We start from the raw sequence: 27,494 nt of genomic DNA, 5'->3' as shown, positions 1-27,494 counted from the left end.
AGTGGCTACTCGATCGCACTTTCCCTGGCCCACCTCTCCCACCAGGCGAGACTTTGCCCGGCACAGCCGTCGCCTCAGTGCCTCGGGCGGTGACCCGTTCAAAGGGGCTCACAATTCGTATGGTGCCGTGGCTCTCAAACCAATACAGAACAGTGAAACGCAAAGGCTCACTTTCAATATAAGGCGAACGGCTGATTCTGGCGCCGGGGCTTCATTCATGCTAAGGCGCCCAATCACAGCGCCGCATTTCAGTTAGTGTCGGGCGCAAAAGCTACTATGCTCCGCCCCTCCATCACGTGACCCTGCCCTCACGTGGCCTCAGTCACGTGGTGTTTCCACTTCTTGGCGCATGGCGGCGCTAGTCTCGCAGGGGCGGTGGTAGCTTGCTCCCCCGCCGTCCGGGGGTGATGGGTAGCAACTGCTGGTGACTGTACGTACTGTAATCAGGGGGGGGGGGGGGTAACTACCGGCGGCCGGCCGACCGCGCCAACCTGAAGGTATGGGGTAGCAACCAGTAGGGGAGTTATCGGAGTGATGGACAGGGTTCAATTGACATAAGTAAACAGTTAAACACTAATTTAATTTAGTAGCTCACTAATTTAGTAAAAGATTTGAATTAAATTGCCTCTTTCTGTGGGGCATAAGCAATCGCATGGTGGATTGAGACTGTTTTCTGCCCATTGCTGATGTTGCTTGAGCTGGCTGGACAGTGTTGTGGGGGCGTTGAGTCAACCGTTCACCGTTTTCGTGTGATTTTTGCTGGGTGTGTAGCGTGCAAGTGGTGCATTTCCAGAAGCGGAAGCTGACGTGTTGTTTGCAATATTTTATAAGTCTTGTGGTCAGGTCGATTTTTCCATTGTGTGCCGAGTGCGGTACATCTGCTGTGGTCGCTGTGCCGTGATATGTGCAGTGCTACTGCGCTGTGTTTGACGCCAGTGTACTGTGATGTCGCTGCTACTGCGCTGTGTTTGACGCGGGTGCGCTGGGTCTGTCCACAGCGTCACCTCTCGGACGCCGAGTTCGAGATGTTTTTCCACATGTCGCGCGCCGACTTCTATCGGCTGCCGCTGTGGCGGCGGAACGACCTCAAGAAGCGCGGCCGGCTCTTCTAGGCGGGCTGAGCGGCTGTCGGCCGACTGAGCGGCATAATACCACCACCCCGAGCTTCGTCTCCCTGCACACAGCACACTCTGCCAGCTGGAGCACCGCTACCTGTGAGTCTGCCCGCCGCGCGCCGCGACTCTGCCCTGACCGGCGGACTGCAGAGTGTCCCGGCACACTGCCGAACACGGTGTTCGCACGGGACACGGGACATGGCCGCATGGTGCGTGTACAGGACAGCCGCTGAGGGGCGGCCCAGTTACCATGGTGAATGCGGCGGTGGCGCGGACGAGTGCGAGGAAGGAATGTGAGGAAACACCGCAGCTGGGCGGAGTTATCACGCGGCAGCGGATGCCGGGCGCGAGTGTCGGTGTGGTGAGTGGTGGCCGGAGTTCCGGAGTGGAGTACCGAGTGTGTTCCGGAGTTCCTGGCCGCGGAGTGAGTGAGTTTGTGCAGCTGTGTGCGGACGGGTGGAGTGTCTGCGGAGTGGAGTGTCTGTGCGGGCAGGACTCGGTTTTCCGACACTGTGCGATGACTGGAATGGTTCCCGCCGAGCGACCGGCCCGGCCGACCGTCTATTGGGCATTGACAGGGCGCGCGGGTGTGCTGCGCGCGGCGGCAGCTGGTTCTGCAATAGCGCGCCGCGCCGACGCTGTTCATTTGTGTGTGTTTTGTTTTGTGACTGCTGCGGTCCGTAGCCGCACCCATACGTAGCAAAGCTATCGGTCTAGTCACCATCTGCCTAGTGGTCCTTATTATTTAGATGTGGCGTGTACTCGGCTTTAGATGCGGACTAACGGAAGAGTGCGTTTTTCTGACGAATGGAGCTTCTATATAGCGGGATACCATGACTGTTTTGGCGGCCGGCGGCGGCCGTTTTCACGTAAGGTAGCTTCCAGCAGCTCGGGCGACTCGCCCGCCCCGCTTCCCCTATCCGAATTGACGGCGCGTGGCGCGCCGTCTGTGTCTCTGCGTGTCGGAGCCAGTGCCGGGCGGCGCGGCGGTCCGGGCGCGTCCCGCTCGGGAGGGGCGCCCGGGCCGGCCGCCCGTCTGACCGTCACGGACAGCCTTCACTTCAGAGCGTGCTAGTTACTGTGCTCTGCTTTAGAGAAAATAAACGCCTCAGGTCGTTAACGGTCCGTGTGTGCTGATGTGACCGTGGTGTGGACTGAAAGGATGTAGGTATTCGAGACTAGAAGAGTCATGGATCGTGTGTATTTTCTTTGAACTTCGAATCGAAGTGAGCAAGGGCAAACTTTGACATCAAAGAGTAAAACAAATTTGTTGTCATGAAGAATCATTAAAGCTCAGTAATTTTGTGTTATCTAGTGATGCATATTAAAATGAAAGATGCATATGATGCATGGATTTCTATTTGAAAATGACAATCCGTATTTCCTTGTTACCTTACATTGAATGTACAGCATCCTTATGCTAATTTTCGGTTTAAATGGTTTTTGCCTTTTGTGATGTGGTTTCGCTGATATAAGGAGCTATCTCATTTTGCCGCGTGCGTCTGCGCAAAAATAAATTGCAGCAAAACAAATTATGTCAAATGCGAACAACTTCGAATTTTATGTCAAGTTTTTGTAAGAAGCGAACTGTATGTTATATGACTTGTATTGCGGTATGCTAGCATTTTCGAATTATTTAATTGTCTGGAAAGCCGTGCTAGGATCGTTAAAAAGTGTGAAACAAGATTTCATGGATGACTTCAACACGCACCATAACGCACCAGGTAGTTCGTGGTAAAATCAGGAGCCGTTGTCGAGAACGAACACGAACCAGCGAATCGAAGATGGGATGCGATACAGCCGAAATAGGTATGTAAAAATCCATTCATGTGACCAATATGTCATCGATCCGTATATCTACAGTGCAAAGTCAACGATTTTCTGTATCCGCGTTGAAATGCCGATAGGATGCTGCTGTATTTTCCGTATACTCAGATGTCACAAGAAATATCAGTGCTTTTAGCATTGCACTATCATTTTATCATAACATTTTAACTGTATTTGCAGCGGACTTGTTGACCGTGTCGCCCGGAGAAGAGGTGCGGTTTCCTACCGACCTACCCAATGCAAGGATACCGATCACGCTGAACAACATCAACGCAGGACCTGTTGCCTTCAAAGTAAGGACATTATTGGCCGAAAGACGCTGTATTTCCTGCGTCATCGTCATGACAATGTTACTTCCCTATTCATACCGACTCAATATTTTTTCCACCTGTCAGGCTCTCGTGATGAACGGTGACTTGCTCTATTACTCGTGATGCGTCCCGAGGTAACTCGTCAGAGCCTCTGTCCTCTGTATCCTCCATAACGCATGACATACCCGAGTGGGTCGCACACCGGACCGTTTCCTTATCGTCTGTGGTGTGAGTGGTCTGTTCCTCACGCGCCGCGGCCCGGCAGGTCAAGACCACCTCTCCGGAAAAGTTTCGCGTCAAGCCGAGCTCGGGCGTCGTCTCGCCCGGCTGTCACGTGACCATCGAGCTGGCGCTCTGCGAGGGTTTCTCAGTCAGCCAGGTGGCCTCTGACAAGTTCCTGCTGCTGGCCACACCCGTGTCCAGCGACTGTCTCTGCCAGAAGGAGCTCTGCAAATTGTGGAAGGTAAGGAAGCAACGTATAACGAATAATCGATGTGGGGTTTGTTAATCGATGGGTGGCTCTGTTTCCTTTCCTTTTAATCTTCTACCAGCCGTTACCATTTTCTAAATGGGATAGTTTACTATTGCTAGACTATGTACAGTTTGAACTTGCCACCGTCATTTCGGTATGTCTCACGTAGCGCGTCTCACATATCCTCTCACGCGCTGACGTGCCGGCAGAACCTGCCCAATGACCAGCGGTTCGAGCACAAGCTGCGCTGCGTGGTCGAGTCCGGACGCCGGGACGGCATGTCGGTCATGATCGGCATGCAGATCAGGGACCTCGGCGACAAGGTAGGCAGGCGCTCTGTGATGGCACCTTTTTCCCCATTAGCCTCACAACAAAATATAATCTGTCACTGAATTCAAACAACAGACTTCCACATAGTTTGGTCTTCATTCGTTCCTTCGTCTTCAAAAACTTCCTTCAGCATGAGTCTCACCCGGACCCTCTCAGATATTCCTCTGACCGTCCTTTACCTCCCTCGCCGCTCTGCGTTCAGCTGGAGTGTCTGCAGGAGCGTCTGGACGCCAAGCAGCGCACCTCGGAGCGTCAGTGGCGCGCCCAATCGCGGCGCACCCGGCTCGGCCTGCTGCTGGGCGCCCTGCTACTGGTCGTCATCACGGCCGACGTGCTGCTGGCACTGACCGGCTCGCGCGGCTCGGCCGGCTACGCGCTCTGCATGGTGCGCAAGTCGGCGCTGGTCGGCTGGTGGTCCTGGTTCTGAGTCCAGACGAGCCGAGCCGAGCCGACCGGCGCCGGGTGATCCGACTGATGAGCTGTACCGACCGCCGATGACTGCAGATGACTGTTATTTAGCCAATGATCGCGCGATGACTTTGTGGTAGGCGACTTCGCACGTATTTATCCTAACTCGAATCGAACATCGATTGCGTCATGCTAGACAGAGACAATGTAATGAAGTGAAATGTTTTACATTAGCTCATGATGCCTGTCTACGCTCCGTGCCATTCGCCAGGCAGCGAGCCAGTCGGGACACAACATATGCTGTTCTCTCATCTTGTATTTCAAATATCTCGACCTGCGTCTCGATTGCACATCGTCTCAAACCGACTAGGCTCGCACAATTGTACCGCATACTTATGTACGCAAGGCAATGTCATGTAAATACATACACGTATACTGGTCTCAAGGCGACCGCCGCCGCTGCCGCGGGTCTGAGAGGCGGCCACGGCACAAAACGGACGTCAAACGCCCCGCACTGAAGCACCGCAAAAGGGGGACGGCGAGCAGGCAACGCAAGCAAATAGCTGGCGGCGTGCTCCAGTCCGACTGTCCCCTCCCTCCCCCGTCCCCCCAAAAAAACCCACCCCGTCCCGCGTCTACCCCTACCGGCGTCACACATTCTATGAAACCCTGGCGCGGTGGGCGCCGTCCGGCGGTCGGTCGGTCGGACGGACGGCGCTGTGTTCTACGGGCCATGTTACGAGCGGCTGTGGCGGCGGCTAGGTGAGGTCTATGCCGGCCAGCCAGGCGCTCAGGTCGGTGGCGTCCTCGTCAGGCTGGTGCAGTGTGGGCGGCTCGTCGGCGGCGGCGGCCGGCCGGCCGTCGTCGGCCGTCGCTGTGGCAGAGAGGATCTGCTGCACGGCGCTGCGGCCCGTCAGGTAGGCGCCGTGCACCGTCGAGTAGAAGCTAGGGTGACAGTGCTCGCCGGCGAACAGCAGACGAGGCTGTCGGAGAGGGCGCCAGTCAGTGACAATGGTCAATGTATGACTCGGACAAACAGATCTGTCTGGGTCAGCGGCTGCAGTCGCAACTGTCGAAAGCCGCTAGGTACTGGAAAAATAGCATGCAAGAATAATAACCAACCATTGCTATCCTTATCAGTAACGAGTAAAGAACAACACAAGCGACGTTTCTGCGACTTTTCTTCCTGCCTTTGCTTTTCAAACGACAAGGCACGAACTGAGTGCTGCTTAGGGTAACATGTGGACAACACAACAATGTCCCAAGAACCTGACGAGTGGGAAGATGTGGCGTCACTCTGATGGCGTAATTGGAGTAGAGCTCACGTTTTATGATGGGAGGTAGCTACAATCATTATCCCGTATCCACTGGGACGACCGACAACAACAGCCACTATTGCACCAATGCAGTCCCTATTTTTGTCCCACTTCTGGCAGATGCAAGTGTGGCGCTTTTAGTAGTACGCCATGAATAATCCACTGTCTTCACCTCACCTACTGCATCCGAGGCTACATATAACAACTGCAGCACCGCTCTAACGGTAATCAAACTATCTACCCGACTCCAGACACCATGAGTCCTGTTGCTACCCATGAGGTTATCTGTATAGCACTGACCGTTTTTCCGTCCTCTGCGAGGATGGGCGAGCCGACGGTGTAGATGTCGGCCTGCGTGGAGCCCGTCTTGATGAACGAGTAGGAGCCTCGCGAGTAGGGCTGGCTCTTCCAGCCGGAGCTGCGGACGGTTAGAGTAGCGGTCAGTGGCGGCAGGGTACAGCGGCCGGCGCCGGGTATACGTCAGGACCACCGTCCAGTCACACTGTACCGGTCAGTGGCGGAGGGGGTACAGCGGCCGGCGCCGGGTACACGTCAGGACCACCGTCCAGTCACACTGTACCGGTCAGTGGCGGCATAGTTACAGCGACCGGCGCCGGGTACACGTCAGGACCACCGTCCAGTCACACTGTACCGGTCAGTGGCGGCCGGGGTACAGCGGCCAGCGATGTGTATAACTGTACATACACGACAGGGACGCCAGCGAGTCACAGTGTACACAAACAAACGCTAATTGCGAGTGATGGGCTCCGTCGTCACGTGGACGGGTCGCAGATCTTCAATGTGGCCCGGCAGGTCACGATGTGAAATGTCTGATTCTTGGACTCGGGGCGTGCGTCTGTTGCGTACGGGGATTAGTGCGATAAAGGCCAGCTGTTACTAAAATGAGTTGGAGACGCCTTGTTGAAGACGCTCTGTAATTTGGAACGGAATCAGGAACGGATCAGCCGCCTAGATCATTGCTCGTTCTTAAACGTTGCCTGCCAACGTTTCAGTCGGAAGCTTTATGCTGGAGAATACATATACATACGAGCACAATATTGAACATGCAAACAGCGCAACGCCTTTGAGTAGTTACCGCAAATACTCTCCGACGGTAACAGTTTGCACTTCAAGGCGGCTCGACACGAGTGTGAGAAAGAACCAGTATGTTCAGCTGGTATTCAGCTGGGGGAAACGAAACACCTGAACAAACCAAATACTCCACCACTAACAGCACTGTATGTACTGTGGGTCGTCCCCGACCCCCCCCCCCCCCGCTGGACTCACCAGACGGTACGTTTGGGCCGCGGCACACACGGGTCGTCCAGGAAGGTAGCCAGCACCTCCGTGCACACCCGGCCGACCTCTTCCATCGGCAGGGTCTCCATGTGAACAGCCTCCTCACCCACCACCCAGGCCAGCAGCAGCGTCTCCGACATCTTGGAGAAGGAGTAGATTTTGCGCTGCCAGCGCTGCGCCACCGGCTGGCTGTGGTCGGTCGGGCCCCAGGCCAGCAGCAGCTCCGTGACGTTGGCCGGAAGGAACGGACGGTCGTACTCGAGGAAGATTTTGTTGGCGGTGCCGAAGCCGAGCCGCTGGATGGCGGCCGTGCGCGCGGCCGGCAGCGGCGGCTCGAACAGCCGCTCGGCGCGCTCCTTGAGCACGCCCAGCGGCACAGTACACACCACGTGCTCTGCCGACAGCCGGCGGCCGCTCTCGCAGGTGACGGTGACGCGGTCCGGCCGGGCCGCCCAGCTGACCCGGCTCACCGGGTGACCGAGCAGCAGCGTCTCCGGCGGCACGTCCTGGCGCAGCGGGCCCAGGATCGACGAGTAGCCCTCCGGCAGCAGGATGTTGCCGCCCGGCAGGTCACAGTACGTGCCGCACTCCAGCAGGTCAACCTGTGGCAGGACAGGTCACAGGTCACCTTACATAACACCGGTGACAGGTCACAGGACAGACAGGTGACAGGTGACGGTCACACAGATACCAGGTGGGGCCCCACATCACAAGTCAGTGGCAATCACGTCACACGTGGCATAACAAAAGCGGGCGTCCCACTCGACTACACCCGATCTGACAACAGGGCGATCCCAAATGCATCTTCTCATCGCGTTCCCACTCGACTCTTCCCCGCCCTCTCCCTCCCCGCTCAGTCTCACCTCGTCCATGCTGTGCGCCCCGGCGATGACGGCCTCGCGTTTGAGCAGGTACTCGAAGAGCAGCCGGCGCACGTCGCGCTCCCGCTCGGGCAGTCCGGCCAGGTACAGGTCCACCTCCAGACGAATGTGCTCGCCCACTGAGCGGACCCCGTCCGGCGGCTCGTACTTGCACAGAAAGTACTCCACGCAGCGGTCCATGAACTGCTCATACGCGTCGTACACCTCCTGTGGGGGATACGGGTAGAGTTCGGTATAAGTGTAGTAGCGGTGAGTCAATGATCAGCGTTGGAAACGTTCGAGGTGTTTGGTTGTAAGCGACCGCACAGCAGACAATGAGTGAAACTATCATATTGCGTTATCATATTGCGGTATTCATTGCTGATTGAGGACTTCAGGAAGTACATTTCAAAAGGTTCAATGCTTAGCAAACTGTGCACAATGTAGTGCGCAGTCATGTACGCAACAGTCAACATGTGTTAGCGTGTGCTAGTATGTTAACAACATGTGTCAACATGTGTGTAGCCGGCACGTATCTTGATCAGCTTGCCGCCATTGAGTATTCATATAAAGGTCTGCTAAACATTGGTCTGCTTTGTAAAAATCACCATGTTTAGTTCCAACTCCACTCATGTGATACTATCGTAAGAATGTTCAGGGTTTTCGAGTTTGAAGTCAAACAGCGCAGAAATTGACATCCCCAATTGGATGTTCTAAATAACTCGGCAGCATTAACCCTCGCCGGCCGAGGGGGGGGGGGCGGGTGCCGCCCCCCCCCCATAGGGTTTTTTCGCGATAGCTCCGAACACGCTGGCGATAGAGAGCTGAAACTTGGCATACCTGACCTTTGATCCAAGCCGCATCTTTTGACACCAACCGAATTTTTGGGTCAGGTCAGGTCACTGACCTATGACGTCATAAGTGAACCTCTGCACGGTCTTCAGATGTCGCAACTTCGCAACGCCCTCACTGCCAGAGGAGATGTCACAGGGAAATGAAACTTGCAGGATCTAGTATCCATTATGAGTCTCACAACTTGTATATCTCGGATTTTTCCTAAAGGTCATATGAGGTCAGGTCATTTTCGTGACCTCACCATTATAAGTCAATGGGGAAAAATGAAAACTGCTATTCTGGCGCCGGGAACGATCTCCAACTATCTCAAGCACACAGAATCGTGATTTGATGCACTCCTTGCAAGGTTAGATGCGTCACTTTTGCAATGTTGACCTTCCGTGACGTCATTTATGACGTCATCAAGGTCATATTAGTTTTTCGTCAATAACTCCCGATCAAATTGAGCTAGCGAGTCGAGAAAGCCACCAATGGACTCAGGAAGACCTGCCGAATCGAATGATATGCGACATGACCTCTTTCGACCAACTTCGTGGCCTGGGGGTGCTGACCTGACCTTGACCTGAGGTCAACACCCCAAGTTGACCTGACCCGAACAAAAAGTATATCATTCGACGCGCCTGAGCAAGGCGAACACGATGCTGCCAAAATCGCGGCTCTGCGGCCGTTTTTTGCGAAGTTATTCACCAAAAACTGAACCGTACCCTGGGGCACTTGACCTGACCTCAGAGGTCACCGGTTGACCTAGGACCTTAAAATCGGGTACCAATCTCTGCGTCTCGTAACGGCGCACACGCTCGTTTTTTCCGCGACGCGCTAGCTCCACCAGGGGCGAAACGGCGAGGGGGGGTCGTACCCGCCCCCCCCCCCCCCTCGGCCGGCGCGTATGTAGAAAACCAATAGGTCCGGCGAGGGTTAATAATGATTACTATTTTATATTTATCATTCAAACCATCGCTCAACACACATCGTAGCAATGGTCAGCAGTCAGCTCACACCGCTTCTAGTGTGTATGCATGATGAACAAGTGTAAGCCAATTATGCAACGCTCAGTGACGCTGCGTTGGCACGGAGCCCTGACTCCAGCGCAGCCCTAACCACTGCCAAGTCCGAAAACAAAGACAGCCGGCCAGATACTAACCTGGCCGCCGCACGCCGCATGGTGACGCGCCCCTCCCGCCTACCCGTCTACCCGTCCCTCCTCCAGGCAGCGTCCCGTCTTCCATGCTTTCTATCAACACTATCCTATCCCCAGTTTCTATCTAGCCTAGTCATTTCTACCTTATCTCCCGAACATTTGTCATGCCTCCCCGCTACTCCAAATCGAATTATTTCTCTCCGTTTCTTCGACAAGAGGATCACATCTTGCCTTTCTCTCCAGCAGAACGTTGCCTCCCGCATTTTTATCTATCATCGTTCTCCTCCTTTCGCGGTGTGTAACTGACCTGTACGATACGGAGCGGCGTGTGACTGACCTGTATGATGTGGAAGGGGGTCGATCTGTGACTGACCTGCACTATGTGGAAGGGGATGGGCCGGCCGTCCTCCCTGCACGCCATCAGGCTGTGTACCGGCTGGTCCTGGATCGACTTGATGAGTCCGCTGCGCACGGCCAGCTCGTAGATGGGGTTACCGAGCACGCCGTGGATCCACATGGCGCCCAGCTGCAGCTTCAGCTGGTCTGTGGGGAGGGGGAGGGAGGGGTTATATATGGCGCCCAGCTGCAGCTTCAGCTGGTCTGTGGGGAGGGGGGAGGGAAGGAGGGGTAATACAGTATACACGGGATGACACCTTCAGCTGGTGTGTAGGGGAGAGGGGGAGCGAGGGGTTATACAGCGTGCACCTTCAGCTGGTCTGTGGGGGAAAGGGGGAGGGAGGGTTATAACTTCACGTGGCGCCCAGCTTCAGCAACTGTAGGAGAGAGGGAGGTTAAACGGGTAGCTCCTGCGAAAAAAAAAACAAAACAAAGGAAAATGAAGACAAAATAAATAAAGAAAATGCGAGGGAGACAAAAGAATTGTTGCGTTACAAAAAAAAAACAAGTCTAAATTCACGCCAACACTTAACGTGATCAGCTCGCGCCTCCAATCATGGTCGCCAGATCTTGCACAGGGGGGGGGGGGGGGACAAAGACATCTGGACAGATGACAAGTCGCGAATTGACATATTATTGTTTGGATTAAGTAGTATGTACGGAAGCTGCAGGGTCGAGCAGACAGAGGTGTTGTATATAAATGTTGGTATCGCACAACAGTCAATTTCAGAGACAAGCAGCCGCGGTCCAAAAGAACTATGTTATCTTCGTCCACAGCTTCCCTGTCTCCGCATTTCTCTGCGTCAGCGAGTCGCGGCGGGACGCGGCGGGTCGCGGCGCGGCTTATCTACCAGTGTGTGCACCCAGCCACCTGAACAAACCAGCAGACCGCACGGTACCTTCGGTCGGTGTCCGCGCAGGCAGCCAGTCCGACCGAGCGGCCAATGTGGCAGCTGCTACCGCCTCACGACAGTAGGAGCACGTGTGAGCCTGTGCTACCGCCTCACGACAGGAGGGGTATGTGTGATAGTCGTATGTGCTACCACCTCACTTGTCACGACATCCCGGCACACAAATAACATTCCGCCTCCAGTTCTCAGACCCAATGCCGTTCTAACGATAAATGTTTTATATCAGTTGCATGAGGCATGAATGCCTTCTGTCTCGCCAAGAGTCCAGTGGTTTATACGGCGAAAAATATGACCACACATGTCCTGTTGTTCTATATACCCTGCAAGTCCTGAGCCGATATGAATGCCCGACGACGACATACGGACACGCAAATTTTTTTCATACCTTTTATGCCGTGTCAAACATTCGACCGGCCGCGACTCGCTGACACAGAGTGATGCGGGGACAGGGAAGCTGTGACTGAAGGTAATTCGAACGCTTGATACCGAACGATAAGTATCGACAATACGCCTAATGCGAGACGAGCAGAAGAGAAGGGAGCTTTCAACAAATTGGAGCGGAGGCAGAGAGCAGCTCCTCCAGTGAGAAGCCACCCCACATACCAGTATAACGCCTTTTGGGGCGACTAACGGAGCGAGCGAGAGGGTGAGCTCTGCACGTGCGAAATTTCGAGGGGGTACCTCCAGCTGACTTGTGCACGGCACCCTACTAACCGGTCTCTAGCGATGTGCCAAATTTGAGCACAATCGGCCCAGCCGTTCTCGAGATCTGGAAGCGGCACCCTGCACGTGCGCACGTGCAAAATGGGTCCCAACTGACTTTTGCACGGCACCCTACTAACCGGTCCCTAACCATGTGCCAAATTTGAGCGCCATCGTTCCAGCCGTTCTCGAGATCTGGAATCGACCCCTGCACGTGCGCACGTGCAGCAGCACCCCAATTCTGGCACATGGATATGCATTGCCTAGTGGGTGCCTACCTACATGCCAACTTTCAGCGCAATCGTCCAAGTAGTTACCGAGATATTGCAACAATTACAAAAGTGACACCTCTTCGTTTTGCACGTGGCACGTGCATAAGGGGTCACCCACATGCATCGGGAATAGTCCAATACTTGGTAGAAGGAATGAAGCTACCCTACAAAAATTACCGCGTGTAAATCGGTCAAGTGGTTGCTGAGATATAAGCGTCGCAGAATCGTGACCACGGCCGGCCGGCCGGCCGCTCATGCTCAGAAATTTCCGTTAATCTAAGGAAAGACTACGCTCGCTTCGCTCGCTCCGTAATCACCCGACGGAAGCCTAATTGGGACTATCTAAGTACAAACTCACACAGGCGTGTTTACTGATGATACCGCGATCGATCCGACCCCGGCGGCGGCAGGGGCAGCGGACGGCGGAGGGGCGGCGGACGGCGGAGGGGCGGCGGACGGCGCACGGCACAGGTGCCACCCATCAGCACACATGGCCCATCAGGGGTCATTAGACGGTCATCAGACCGGTCATCACCGCGCCACAGCCGGTGGGCGAACAGACGCCGAGCGGGTCGGAGCAGGCGCCGCCCTCCTTCTCCAGAGCAGAGGAGGCGGCCAGTGGCGGCCCGCGCGGCAGACGTGACTGGGTCGGGGTCCGGCTGCATCACCCACACACAGAGGGGGACTCTCACAGCGCCCAGCGTCATCCTGCCGTCTCTGTAGCGACACAGGCCGTACCAGCCGCCGCCGCCATGCCGCCGAGGCCGGCCGCCGCGGGTGACGGTGACGGTGACGGTGTCGGCCCGCTGGAGCGGCTCGACGTGGTGCTGCTCGGCGCGTCCGGTTTCACGGGCCGCTACATCGCCGCCGAGCTGAGCGCGGTGGCCGACCAGCTGGGTCTGCGGGTCGGCGTGGCCGGCCGGGACACCCGCCGGCTGCGCCAGCTGCTCGGCAGCTCCGTCAGCAGCCAGGTGAGCGTGCTGCACGCCGATATCTCCAGCACGGTCAGCCTGAACCGGCTGTGCCAGCGCGCCGCCGTGCTCATCAATGCCACCGGGCCGTACCACGAGCTGGGCTGGCCGGTGGTGCGCGCCTGCCTGCGCGCCGGCACACACTACGTGGACATCTGCGGCGAGCGGCTGTTCGCCGAGCGGTGTCAGGTCGAGCTGCACGACCAGGCCGAGCGCAGCGGCGTCTACCTGGTCAGCACGTGCGGCTTCGACTCGATCCCGGCCGAGCTGGGCTCGGTGCTGCTGCAGCGCGCGCTGCCGGGCGGCCTGAGCGGGTTCCGCTGCTACCTGCACATGCAGCCGGGCGCCGCCGGCTACCGCGGCGTCCACTGGGGCACCTGGCTGTCCAGCATCCACGGCACGGCCTGCGTGCTGCCCGTGCTGCGGCTGCAGCGGCGGCTGTTCCCGGCGCCACTGCCGGCCGCCCGCTACCCGCTGCGCTCGCGCGGCCTGCTGCACCGCGCCGCGCCGCTCGGCGGCCGCTGGTGCCTGCCGTTCCTGGGGCCGGACGTGTTGGTGCACCATCGGTCGGCCGCCTGGCGTCTGCGGCACTGCGGCACGCCGCCCGCCCAGATGCAGCAGTACGTGGCCGTGGCCGGCTTGTGGCGCGGCCTGGTGATCGCGCTCACGGCCGTCCTGTTCGGGCTGCTGTGCTTCCTGCCCGGCGGCCAGTGGATGCTGCGCGCCTTCCCGGAGCGGCTGTCGGCCGGGCTGATCAGCCGGCGCGGCCCCTCCGCCGAGCAGGTGCGCCAGGCGCGCTTCACGGTGGTGTGTGAGGGCGAGGGCTGGCGGCGGCCGGACGCCGCCGGGCCGCCCGACACCCGAATCACACTGCGGATGCAGTTCCCCGAGGCGGCCTACCTGACCACGGCGCTGTGCGTGGTCCAGTGCGCCGTCTGCCTGCTGCGCGAGACGGACCGAATGCCGGGCCGCGGCGGAGCGCTGCCGCCCGGAGCCGCGTTCGGCGATACCACGCTCGACCAGCGGCTCCAGGCGCGCGGCGTGCAGATCAGCCTGGAGTCGGAGCAGGCGAACTGAGCAGCCGTCTGGAGTGGGAGTAGACGAGCTGAGCAATCGCCTGGTGTTCGGACCGATGCACTGAGCCATCGCATGTTTCCTGGCGCCCGAGCTGACCAAGCGAGCTACGGTCGATTTCCATGATAAATAGGCCGATAATTAATTTCACAACGGAAACGAAATAAACTATCGGTAGGAACCCTTACTTATGATGGCGATCGGATCATTCGGAGGACAAGCATATTGAACAAAAAATAAAAAATAAAATGGATGAGAAATATACACGGTGTGAGGCAGATCGTTTCACTCACTCGTCTGTCTGAAAATCCTCTCCGTAAATGTGAACTAAACGGCACACGGACCAGTGATCACCTCATCGTGTTACATCCCTTGAACGCGTCAACACCAAACAACGACCCCATTTTATTTATTAAAACAAATCCCAATAGGGACAAAGATCCACCACAGGGCCCAATGAATCTGAAGGTTCCATATCCGCACGTCGAATATGCAAAAGTTTTACAAGATCAATATTCGAACCCATAAGTAAGATATCTCTCCCTTTTAAGTATTTTCCAATTGACATTGGCATTATTATTAGCTCCTTTTTGGTATTATCCAACGAACTCCTTTTGGCTACTTCTTTTAAACATTATAGCGCTTCATACGAGCCACCACTCACATAATAACAGCTATGTAAACACACCATCGCTGGTTACAGAGCGTCCCCTGCCATGAGCAGACACCGCTGGCTGCTCTGTTTATGAACATCACCAACACATCACCTAGTGACACATCACCCGATGATTTAACAGGGCGCGGGGGACCGATCCGACGCCGGTCACGGTACGTCTTAGGGTAAACAGCCCGAGTCAGAGAGTCCACCAGTCCCTAACATCGGTCCACCGTGCGGGGGTCCACCAGACCTACACTGGTCCGCCGCGCGGGGGTCCACCAGAGCTGACGCTGGTCTGCCGCGCGGGGGTCCACCAGGCCTGATATTGGTCCGCCGCGCGGGGGTCCACCAGACCGTGCATTTGGTCCGCCGACCGGGTTCACCATGTGACGCCGGATACCACGTGTTTACTGTTTACCTAATGAACTAGCTATGAGCTGCCTATGGCAATGGTGAAATGGAAACTAAGCGAGTAGTGCACGCCATATCCGATATTCATTGAACTAGAGAAGCGAATGCATGTCCTGTCTGGAACTCGAACTAACGGGGTTTTAACTAATCAAGCTTCATAAAATCGTCCAAGGACCTCATTAACGTCCGAAAAATGAGACGAAGTTTCGGCCGAGCCCTAGCAGCACTGGGGCCCGATAACGCCCGAGCCGCCGCCGCTCCGTTGGTAACACGGTTCGGTCCGTCTGCAGCGCCGCGGAGAGGATGTGCATCAGATACCGGCTGTTCACGGAGAGGGCACGGCTGCCCTGACCGATAGGGCGTCCCCGGGCGTACCGACCGGTCCCCAGCCGTGGCAAAGCACGGCAGGGTGGGAGATAACCGACGGCAGACGGAATCGTCTGGGTCGGGCGGGCACTGTGGGTTATGTGTGTCTGGTGCACATCGAACCATATTGTTTCACAGAACTGGCAGTGACAGATACAGGATGAGCGTCCGGTCCGCAGTTTGCCAACGAACACCCCACGGCGGTGCCGACTGATGGAGTAAAACACAACACAGGTTACCGAAAATAAGTCAATTTAGTATGCATTCTCTTCGTGTTGCACGAGTTACGCTGTCTACGCAGCTGTACGACGTAATTCTCGGTATTGGGTACAAACCACCTGACGATAGATAGAATCAATCACCCCTCGCGTCAATAATATACCCCCGTCCACGCTCCTGCCTCGCCCGCCCCGCCGGCCCCGGTCGGTACTCACCGACGGTGATGCCCACCACTCGTCCGCCGAGCCGGCCGCGCGCCTCCAGCAGCCGGAAGTCCGTGATGCCGTTCTTCACGAGGCAGGAGGCCGCCGAGAGGCCGCTGACGCCGCCGCCGATAATCAGCACCTGGTGGTGCTCGACCGGCCCCTCCTCGGTGTTCGGCGGCTTCTCCTGACCGGCCCGCTCCTGATCCGGCGTCGGGTCGGAGCTCTGACCCGGCTGTTGTCCGGCCGGACCGGCACCCTCAGCGGAGCTCAGGTCAGTATCGGCCATAGCGGCCGCCATCTGACGGACGGACGGGGGCTCGGCGTCAGCGACACTGCAGTAGCAAACCGACTACGTAATGTTACAGCACACACTGGGAGGTGTGACAGCGGTGTCACTGACAGCACAGTCTCTCACCGGACAGCGGTGTGACACCGACCCGACCACACTGTCACAATGTCACAACTCACAGCCCACACTGAGCGATATGACAGCGGTGTGACACTGACCGCGAACTGTCAGCTATGGCAGCGGTATCACATCGGCCCCGCCCTGTCACCGGACAGCGCTCAGCACCAAGGACGCCCCGCTCCTTCACCGGCCCGCAGTAGTAAGCAGACTGCAGCCCCGGCTGACCTGCACTGCTCCGAACTGTGTTGGTATCACACCCACCGCGTACCGTGTCACCAGCTATAACGGACCCAGCGGACAGCAAACACCGCGGACGATACACCACGGCGCACCAATAGATCCCTACGGTGTGAGACTGCACAGTCGGGTGACTGACAGATCGCGTCAAAACAGAGCCTGCCGCGCCACAGACGGCCCCAGAGCTACTGTCGCCAGTCCAGACAGACAGCTTCGACACAGATTGCGCCACTGTTTAACCGGTTTACTGAGCAAAAACTTGATGTAGTCCGCGACCACGCGCCGCCCACTATACAGGTTTTGGGTCGGATACTTATCACTAATTAGACAAGCTATTGCACAGCTTTTCTTGCAGCAACATGATGAGATTAAGCAGCACTTTAAACAATCGCCAAATAACAGCAGCTGAGCTCTGGTCAGACTCAAATCAGAAAGATATGTGTATATGGTTAGACATTGTGTTTGACTAGGGAGCAGGCACATGACAAAATGGATCATAGTCAGGTACCAGCAGGGCTGCGGAGTCGGAGTCGGAGTCGGAGTCGGAGTCGGAGTCGGAGTCGGTCGGAGTCGACAGTTGTGACCGGAGTCGGAGTCGGAGTCGATTTTAGAAACCCGAGCCGGAGTCGGAGTCGGAGTCACCGAAAATCTGTCGACTCCGCAGCCCTGCTAGGTCTGCGGAGTCGGAGTCGGAGCTGGTTTTTGGAAGCCGGAGTCGGAGTCGGAGTCGGAGTCGCCGAAAATCCATCGACTCCGCAGCCCTGGGTACCAGACAGGTCCAAACTGGAAAACATCCATAAACTACGCCGGACGCCCGTGAGACCCTCTTGCGCCGGAACTCGGCGCAAGCGATTTTGCGCTGAAATTTCTGCATGATTTGTGCCGAAAATTGGGTGCCTATTTGTGCCAAAATTAAGCTACTTTTATATAAAGCACATGTGATCATCTACCAATCAAGGTTATATCAACCAGACACAGCATTCTGGAGCCTTGTACGCTCTCCCATGTTTGAGCGTTCGAATAAGTTTTTTTTCACGGAAGTCCAATACCTCAATACGCTTAGCGCACTGTAGCGTCGTGCCGTGAACCAAGTCCGGAGCCGGAAGTTCCGGGGCCACAAAAATCGGCGGAGTGGTGTGTTCGAGGCTGGCGGGAGCCAGCGAGGGTCGAGCGGGGCGGAGCAGCACGTGCTCCGGGCCTCCGGCACATCAGCCTCTTCTCGGCACACGGCGCAGAGCGCCGCTGGGCACCGCTTGTCTGGGCACTGCTGGCACGCGGCGGAGTGAAGACAGCCGATTCGGTGCCGTACTGGAGCGAGCGGCCCCAGTGGCCCGCCCTTATCTGGTGCATCGAAACGGCGTCCTTTCGGTCCTCTCCGGGAATAGGGAGCGGCGGCGTGCTCCCGAGGAGTAGCTTGAATAGTGACTCGGACCAGTTGTCGTGCCATTGATGCGAGGCCGCACAATGAACTGCCCTGGTCAGCGAGCGGGCGTTTGAGGGCGGGGCGACCGCCTGTTTCACCAGGTCCGAGGTCGTCCGCGCTCCCATTTCCCTCGATACCGCAGTGGGCAGGAGCCCACTGCAGTCGGCGATGTTTAACAAGGTCTTCCATACCTATCTCCACGCTGAGGGTTGAGGCCTCACCTGGGCGGCCGCTCCTCCACTGAGTAGACTCAGGGCGGCTCGCCAGTTCGAGCACGCGACAACCGGGGCGGGGACGTCTCGTCCCGAAACCTTTTCACAGCCGCCCGCAGAGCAAGTCTGCTGCTAGATTGACCATCACTCGGTGACCGTCTTTCGTAAAAAAATTGTGGCCACCCTGCACCGAAAATTCAGCCTCCGCCAGGCACTGAACTGAACTTGGAGCGGTTACATCGGGCGTGCGCTGAAACTTGTGATGCTACCCCACCACTACGCCGGGCATGTTCGGCATAACATGTATTTTTGTCCAGTCTGGATTCAAGACACACCTCAGTAGGTGGAACTATGGTAATGAGTACCCAAATATAGGAACGTTCCCATTTTTGGGAACGGAGTTCCCAAATATGGGAACGGGCGTTCCCATTTATGAGAACGGAAGGCAATTTTTCGGCCGTTCGTTCACGAAAACTCAAAAGTGCACCACGTCTCAAAAAAGTGCACGCTAACTTAAGTATCTACTAAGTCTCTATAAAATTATCTTTAATCTGACCGTTGAACAAGGAAGTTGACCGTCGAATGATATTTTTAATGATTTTTTGAAATGACGGAATGGTGAAAACATGGGTTATACTACATTTAACATGCAATTTTAAGGAAAATGAAGCGTTTTTACATTTTGAGGTCAAGTATAATAATTTTCGCCTGGTTATGAAGTTTCATACTAGCGACACCAGATGCTGACATATGCAAGCGAACACGCGGACAGTCCCGAGGTAATATTGTTGACTTTTGGTGTCGGGGCGCACGACCGCGTGGAACGTCAGTGATTTTACCGAACTTCTGTTGTAAACTCAGTTTCAGTGGTTTAAAATTATTCAGCTGTATTTTATCAGCCCGGAAAGACATATTTTATTTGGATGCTAGCTGTTTAGCGTTGTTTTATAAGGAGCGTCATGAGCGTGGTTTTTGTCTTCCGTGTTTCTAAGCATGATCGTTTTGGGTGAATTTCTCTTATATAGGTCGCTCTGTGTGGCTTATTTATAATTTTTATGCTGAATTTGATCATTCCTCGTGCCCATCCTACCAGGCCTTTTGCCACTTACACTCATTAAGAAAGGAAAAAACTAGATTTTCATTGGGACTAGGTGTTTTGAGGGTGTATCATATTCAGCGTTCCCATTTTTGGATACTTCCTTGTGCTCGTCAACTATCGGTGATAAACAGACAGGTGCTTGACATGTCTCCACCCTTGGCGCAGACGGTGGATATAGGCATGGAAGACCTTGTTGAACATCGCTGAGCGTTGTGAATTACGTAATCCTGCAGAGGGGGGCGTGCCCGCTGCGAGATCGACGGGAATAAAAGCGCAGAAGACCGGGCGAAACATGCGACGGTCTTGCCGGAAAGGTCATCTGATGATTGTTGTGTTAACAATGATTTGCGGCGTTGGACGTGATGCTTGTTAATGAAAATAGCCCCTGAAAGGCGTCGGTGAAATCGTTCCCAATATTGGGTACGCCGTTCCCATCATAAGGAACGCTTGCAGCGCCAGTGTACGAGAGCGTTCCCAAATTTGGGCTCGCGGCCCGGATGATGGACTGCTTTAGAAATAGGGGAACGATTTGAAACTGCGATGGGCCTTACAATATCAAACTCTTTCCCAACAATATTGAGACAAATATCAGGCGGTTCACGATCGTTTTATATTTTTTGGACGTCATTTAACGGTTCTTTTTCTTGTTTTAAATAATGCCTACATGGCGTTCCCATATTTGGGTTTATCGTTCCCAAACATGGGAACGAAAATGCGTTCCCGAAAATGGGTACGCTTGACCATAGTTCCGCCTACTGACCTTAGTTCAGGTTGAATGAAGGCAACTCAACAAATGAATACAATTCAATGGACATTGGACAATCTGTAGGTAGGTATTATGTAATTCAATTGAGGCAAACTACCCATTACTCAAGCATTTTAGTTGGCTCATATCATCAAAATTGAAAATTTGTTTGATGCTTTAAGTACTTAATTTTTGCAATGTTGTGCGTAATTCAATAAATAGGTACTCAAGCAAAAAAATCTGGAAAGCCTGAACCTGAGAGCAGGCCGCAGGGTCAGGATGCTGAATGCAGAACCGACAGCATTAGTAGAGCAGACATCACATTAAGGTTTTCCAATCGAGGAGAGGCGCCATAGGTTTTAGCAAGGTTTTAGGTTGTAGGTTTGTAGGGTATGTTGTAGGTCTGTAGGTTATAGGTTTGTAGGTTTGTAGATTGTAGGTTTGTAGATTGTAGGTTTGTAGGTTGTAGGTAAGTTTAGGTCTGGTTAGATTAGGCTTATTTTTGTTCAGTTGGAAAGAAGCATCTCCGGCCTCCGGGTATAGATCTTGGGGTATAGCGCCTCTCTTTGGTTGGAATGGTTGGAACTTGGAATGCCTTCGTGTGACGTCTGCCCTTATACACCTTGACCTGGATTGGGATGCTGGGTTTTGCTTTGTCCATCGCTTTCAAAGCGATGGACACGCTTTGAATGAATTTGTTTCTCACCAGTAAACGCCCGCCTCAGTCTATCGAAGGCCACCGTACATATAAATTAGAAGTAGTGGGCGTTCCCTTGAAATCCGCACGCCTCTGCAACGGGTTTATATAGCCTTGCTGCAACGCTAATGCTTGTTGTTGTTGTTGTTCTGGGTTAGGGCGCGTAGCAGCTTGGCTCTTGCGTCCAACTTCTTTTGATGGCAGTCTTTCTTCTTCTTTTCTTCTTAATGAGTAAAGGGAACTAAGCAGGGTGACTAAGCAGGGTTACGGATTTAGGATAGGTATAGCCGTGGTGTGGACTTGCTTTGGGAGGATGTAGACATGAAGGTCTCTGCCGGAGGCAGAAACGGTTAGTTTTCGGCCGTAGTTGTGGCATCCTGGTTACACTACTGGGGTTTCAGCTAGGCTACATAGACCAAAGAGGTGGTCTGGATACGGTAGATTCTAGAACAACTACTTGGGAGTGAAAACTGACTATTGTCTAACTAAACTACAGACACAATCAATACAGAGCATCGATAACACGCACTCTAATTAGTTCACCAATAAGTCACAGCAGTGTTGGACATCACAAAATCACAGTGCTTATCACATCGTCTCACAATCTCTGAGCAACACCGCATTCAGTAAGATATGCAAACACAGCATCAGTGATCAAGGGAAATTCATTTCCCAGTAGAGATCCTACATTCATCTGGACATTGGATATGAGACATTCTATTTCCAGGTTCCGTCTTTCGGCACAGAATTTCCGACAATGCAACAAGATGTGCGGAACGTCAAGTGCACATCGGCAACGGTCACATATCGGTGGAGGTTCGCGATCAAGAATGTGTCTGTGAGTAAGAAGAGTGTGGCCTAATCGCATCCTCGTCAGTATGATTTCTTCTCTACGATTACTGCGAGAACTCGACATCCATTGGCCGACATTTGGCTTAACCTCTTTAAGGAGCGTCGGGCGGTAATCGTGCCATATCTCAGCGAACTTATCTTTGGTACTCTTGCGTACCATGGGCAGAAACTCTCTGTACCCTGCATTAACATGTGTGACATTCGGTTTCTGGTGAGACATTCTGGCCCAATGATCGGCTCTTACATTGCCTGCTACACCACTGTGTCCTGGTATCCACAGAAAGATACATTGGCGTCGATCACGTGAGAGCTGGTAAAGAATCTCAGAAATCTCTATGACAATGCAATGTTCTCGATTGTGAGACGCTATAGCACGTATCGCGGATTGCGAGTCCGAGCAGATCATTGCTTTGTCAACCCGATGATCCGAAATGTAACGAAGCGCTTCGCGTATGGCCACCAACTCCGCAGTAAACACAGACATCCATGGCTCCAGTTTGTGGGAAAAGAAAGCATTATTCACTGTAAAAGCGCAACCAGTCGATCCATCAATCTTAGAACCGTCAGTGTAGAATCTCCGGAAACCTGGATATTGTGCAAGCACATCTTGGAACGCTAAATGTATGTCCGTTTCTGTCATGTGTCTCGTGCCATTGAGTAACATCATCGTGGTAACGTCAGGTAAGAGCCAGGGGGGTATTAGTCCACGTGGGTTCACCGTGTTTCGTGGTAATCGGAGACCAAGTTCCCTGCACATGGTGGACAACCTATGTGAAAAAGGAAATCCAGAGATCCTTCTCATATAATGTTCCGATAATCCTTCATACACGTGTTGGTTGCTCTCCATATCAACCACTTTGCGACATGGATGTCGAATGTCTCCCTGTACCTTGAGATAATATCTTAGGGATAGGTCTTGCCTCCTGAGGCTAAGAGGAACCACGTTGGTTTCAACCTGCACTGATCGTACAGGGCTGGTTCGCAGTGCTCCAGTCGCAATACGTAGTGCTGTGTTCTGTACGCACTCAAGTGAATCAATAATGCGACTGCCCGGCCCATCTAGTAGCACTGCAGCATAATCGAGAATAGGACGAATTAGAGCTTTATACATTCGAAGGAGAATCACTCGATCAGCGCCAAAGGATTTGCCTGATACACATTTGAGAAGAGCGATTCGTTTCTGTGCCCTCGCTTTCGTATACTCTACATGCGCTCTAAGGTTTAGTTTGCTGTCTAGCAAAACTCCCAGGTATCTAACCTGTTCAGCAAAAGGAATGGTTGCATTGTTGATCACAAGGGTGGGGTAAGACCCCAGGTCAACATGTCTTAATCCACGTCTGAACATGACCGCTGTGGATTTTTCTGCTGAGAATGAAAATCCATTGTTAAGCGCCCATTCACCAACTTTGTGCAGAGCCTGTTGACATGTGTGAAACAGTTCAGGTAGGCGTCTACCCTGTGTCCAAATCGTGCAATCATCAGCATAGATGGCATAGGAGACACCGCGAGGGATATCATTAAACATCGAGTTAATAGCAATGTTAAAAAGCATTGGCGATAACACCCCACCCTGCACAAGTCCGTATTCTTGAGAGAATGTGTCCGATAGCACACCACATCGAACCTGAAACGTTCGTCGACTTAGGTACGATTGGACAAAGTACATCAAGTGTCCTCGAAAACCCATATCAAAAAGACGATGCATGAGCATAGTAGGAGACACCATGTTGTATGCCGATTTTAAATCGAGAAAAATTCCAATTGTAGTGCTATGATGGAGGAATCCATCTCGAATCTGGGACTCCAGTCGTAGCAAGTGGTCCATTGTGCTCCTGTTCTCCCGAAAGGCACACTGGAACCTAGATAGCAGGCAAAACCTCTCTAGATACCAGCTCAGTCTCTTCCCGATCATTCTTTCCATCAGTTTGCACAAAACAGAAGTTAACTGAATAGGTCGATATGATTTGACTTTGTTACAGTCCTTGCCCGGCTTCAATATAGGAACAACATACGAATGTTTCCATGTTTGTGGGAAAACATTATTTAGCCACAAAAAGTTGAAAAGTGCCAACAGTTCACGCAATTGCCCTTCATCCATGTGCTTGAAAAATTCATAGTGCACTTTATCCGGCCCAACTGAAGTAGAACCTGATCTAGATATTGCATTAGTCAGTTCACGGAACGAAAACTCTTTATTATAGTCTTCTGTGTTCTCACTCCCAAAGTCCGGCATGGAATCAACAAGTGTCCGTTCTCGTTGTAAAAATACATCAGAGTACATAGAACGTCCACTCAGACCAGCAAAGAAACGTCCAAACGTGTTAGCCACCTCAAGAGGATCATCGATTGTTGCATCATTTTCAAACAGTACCGGGTATTGTCGGGATATGCGACCTTTGTAGTTAAATTTCCGAAGCGTCTCCCATAGCTTATTCATTGGTGTTCGGTGGTTAAACATCGATATGAGCTCCCTCCATGAAGTTACCTTTGCCTCACGGATTGTGCGATGAGCCTTTGCTTTGGCTCGACGATATTCAATTCGCAGAAACTCAGAGTGTGGGTCTCTCCTCATTCGATTCTGAGCACGCCTTCTCTCCCTAATGGCATTTCGGCATTGGTCATTCCACCATGGACATTTGTATCTAGTGTTACAGTTTCGGGTGGGAATAAATTGGGTGGCCGTTTCCAGCATCGCTGCCACCATGTTGTCACAATTCTCAACACCATTTCTGCTATCAAACTTAAAAGAAAAGTGCCTCTGAAACTCAGTCCAATCAGCTCGCTTAATATTCCAACCTGAAAATAAAGGTGGAACATTTGGTGGTGGTGTTCCTGTATCAGAACCCATTCTAATGTGTATGGGGAAATGGTCACTTGAATGGAGGTCCTTGTCAGTATCCCATTCCATCAGGGGAGCAATGTCGCTTGTTGTGACAGTTAAGTCAATAAATGACTCGTGGCCTGTAAAATCGTCAATTCTAGTTGGTTGACCATCGTTCAACACGCACAAGGTATTCAAGTTAATCACATCCATCCAGATATTGCCTCGAGTGTCATTTATTTGGCTACCCCACATCATATGTTTGCTGTTGGCATCCGTGCAAATGACAAAGGGCTTAGGAAGCTCTTTGATCAACTGGTCCATCTCAGTAAAAGAGAAGGTCTCATTCGGTGGAAGATACAATGAACAGATCGCAATTCGTCTGTTTTGGACCCTTATCGAACATACCACTGCCTGTAATGTAGTGTGTACCTGTACCTGGAAGTGTGACAAGTTGTTAGACACATATATAGACACTCCTCCACCCCGTCCTCCTTGACGTGAGTATTCATGATACGCAGAAAATCCAGGTAATCGGAAAGTATACCTGTCATTCATCATGAAATGAGTCTCTTGAATACATATGAGGCTGAAGTTACCATGCATGAACATGGGTTTTGCCTCGGCCCATTTGCCAATGAGCCCTCGTGCATTCCATTGTAGGATGCTAAGACCCATTGAAAAAACTAAAGGTGTAACTTATCATCAAATAAATACATACCACTTCAAACCAAAGCTTCCACAATGGGAACATATATGCATTGTGCACACTATCTGTGTGATGTATGTAACATTCAGTGCAATGTGCACTGTCAACCAAGACACAATTCAACACTAAAAACTTGTTGATGCTCTGCACTATATACAGCCTTTCTACTGCCTGGCCTTCTACTAGGTGGGTGGGGTGCCCATCCTAGTGAGACTGGGCATTCGTTTCTTCGTCCTCTGTTCAGTGAGGGGTTCCTGTTTTCCTCTAGTCTCTTCTTGAGACGATGGATGCATTTGGGATGTTGGATGTTTGCCTTTTCCTCCACCTCTATTCCTATCTCTACTATGACGGGCCACTTTGGTCCAGTGTACTCCCTTTTTGCCAATCTCTTGGCTTTCCCCATCCTCCATGTCATCAGAGGTGTCAGTCTCTACATCGACCTGGGCATTTTGACAACTCCCATTTCCACTACCTGGAGTAGGATTGTCCTCAGCCATGCTGTCTCCCACCTCACGTGGTAGTTGTGCAGGGGTTGGGACACAGTCTCTCAGTTCAGGTTCTCGGTTTGGGATCTGGAGTGTCTCATCAGAGGTGTTAACCCCTGCCTGACTCACCAGTTTGTTGAGAAGGGACAGCATCTTATCCACCTTTGTTTCCAGTACAACAACCCGCTCCCTCAGAGAAGTATCCAGGTGGTTCTGTTGCTGTGTGGTCGGTGATGTCTGAAGTATAGTGGAATATGCCGGTGTTGTGGGTCTTTGGTGCTTTTTCTCATACTCCCTCCGAGCATGAGCGTATGAAATATCCTGTGTTACTTTGATTTCACACACCTCCTTTTCCTTTCTCCAGACTGGGCAGTCGTGGGAGTAACAAGGATGTCTGTCATCAGAAGTACAGTTAATGCATTTGGGGGAGCAGTCCCCTTCATGTTTCTCACCCCCACACTTCAGACATAAGGCAACACTTTTGCACTTGGCCTGAACATGACCATATTTGCCACACTGATTGCAGAGCAGAGGGTTAGGAATGTACCTTCGCACCTCATAGGACACATAATCAAAATGTAGTTGTGTTGGGCACGTTGGCTTGTCAAATGTCAAGATGAGCAGAGGGGTGTTTTCCCTGTGAGTTCCCACCCTCCTTGTCACCCGTTTCGCTCCAACCACTCCAAACTCCTGGAGCCATCCCACTACCTCCTGTTCGGTAAGTTCAGTCAGGTCAAAGGCATAGATAGTGCCTTTGCTTGTGTTAAGTTTCTCTGCTTTCTGAACACTGCACTCCTCACTTCCGAACATTGTCGCTTTCAGCAGTCTGTCAGATTGCCTTTCATTTTTTGTTTTCAGCAACAGACTCCCATCATTCTGAAATGTCGCCTTTGATACTCGGTCTTGTCCTCCTAAGATGCCCCTAATGCAAGTCTGAACCCAAGGCCAGCCTTTACCCTTGATCGGACTCCCTGACTTCAGGGTGACACTCAGGTATAACCCCGAGTCCTCATCACCCCAAAAGGTCTCTCTCATGTTATCTACTCTGGACCTCTTTGTAGCTCTGGGTGTCCCCATCATTTACACACCAGCCTACACTTCCGCAATGGATCCCAATCACTCATTGAGGCGATTGTGACTCACCACGTGGCCGAGCTTCCACCCGACAATTAATCAAAACGAAATGGAAGAAAAAGAAAAATGGATGCTTCTCCAAAAGAATTGAATAAACAAAAACAAATTGGACTTAAAAAGTCCTCTTCCTTCTTCCCGGCCTCGCCGATCACAATCAAGAGCTTTCCGATCACCGCAGCAGCTTGGAAATAGCACATGGAACCAACATGGAACACTGTTACCCACCTTCTGCAACGCTAATGCACGGCCACGATCGCTCAATAAAAATAAGCAAAGCCAAAATGGGTAATGCGCCATTACTTGTAAAAAGCACGCCACTACTGAAACTTTGTGAGCTTCCATATCGGAGATAATTGTTTCCATATCAAGGAATGAAATTCCACTGCGCTCCGGCGTAAGAATCTTGGCTCCGGCCAAAACAAGGACACTGGACACAAGTATGGCCTCAGACACAAGATTATTCTATGTCAATATAGAACCAAGAGCGTTGTAATCCTAAATCCACTTACCTTACCTGAGCCTCTTCCCCAACGTGTCTCTGGATTACTGGCCAT

At 53.0% G+C, this 27,494-nt stretch overlaps 3 protein-coding genes across 14 annotated transcripts in view; 2 read left to right on the top strand and 1 right to left on the bottom strand.

Moving 5' to 3' along the window:
* The window catches only part of LOC122378819 (actin-binding LIM protein 2-like), a 57,778-nt gene extending 55,543 nt beyond the window's left edge, over window positions 1-2,235 (top strand). For all 8 annotated transcript variants that reach the window (XR_006256085.1, XM_043360344.1, XM_043360340.1 and 5 more), the window contains one exon: window positions 999-2,235. Coding sequence is in view for 7 of the 8 variants with exons in the window: in XM_043360344.1 (XP_043216279.1) it covers window positions 999-1,112 (114 nt within the window). In the remaining variant the exon portion in view is untranslated. The remainder of the gene's footprint in view (window positions 1-998) is intronic.
* Window positions 2,236-2,639: 404 nt separating this feature from the next.
* Window positions 2,640-4,902, top strand: LOC122378821 (motile sperm domain-containing protein 2-like). Its single transcript, XM_043360352.1, has 5 exons — window positions 2,640-2,924; window positions 3,123-3,235; window positions 3,519-3,716; window positions 3,935-4,048; window positions 4,258-4,902. The coding sequence occupies exons 1-5, from the start codon at window positions 2,810-2,812 to the stop codon at window positions 4,480-4,482; spliced, it is 765 nt and encodes a 254-aa protein (XP_043216287.1). The 5' UTR covers window positions 2,640-2,809; the 3' UTR covers window positions 4,483-4,902.
* Window positions 4,762-27,193, bottom strand: LOC122378820 (peroxisomal N(1)-acetyl-spermine/spermidine oxidase-like). Of its 5 annotated transcripts, none has more exons than XM_043360348.1 (7): window positions 27,166-27,193; window positions 16,127-16,415; window positions 10,305-10,474; window positions 7,942-8,166; window positions 7,067-7,680; window positions 6,080-6,197; window positions 4,762-5,446 (listed from the first exon to the last, which is right to left on the bottom strand). In XM_043360348.1, exons 2-7 carry the CDS (start codon window positions 16,413-16,415, stop codon window positions 5,222-5,224), a joined length of 1,641 nt encoding a protein of 546 aa, XP_043216283.1. In that variant the 5' UTR covers window positions 27,166-27,193; the 3' UTR covers window positions 4,762-5,221. The 5 variants fall into 5 exon arrangements, with proteins under 5 accessions (XP_043216283.1, XP_043216282.1, XP_043216284.1 ...); XM_043360347.1 differs by having other exon boundaries at window positions 26,950-27,185; XM_043360349.1 differs by lacking the exon at window positions 27,166-27,193 and adding an exon at window positions 20,949-21,063.
* Between the last annotated feature and the right edge of the window lie 301 nt (window positions 27,194-27,494).

Source organism: Amphibalanus amphitrite, unplaced genomic scaffold (genome assembly GCF_019059575.1).
Source record: "Amphibalanus amphitrite isolate SeventyFive unplaced genomic scaffold, NRLGWU_Aamphi_draft 000065F_arrow, whole genome shotgun sequence".
In the NCBI taxonomy this organism is placed as follows: domain Eukaryota; kingdom Metazoa; phylum Arthropoda; class Thecostraca; order Balanomorpha; family Balanidae; genus Amphibalanus; species Amphibalanus amphitrite.
Note: the sequence above shows the minus strand (reverse complement) of the source record. Positions and strands in the feature narration are given on the sequence as shown.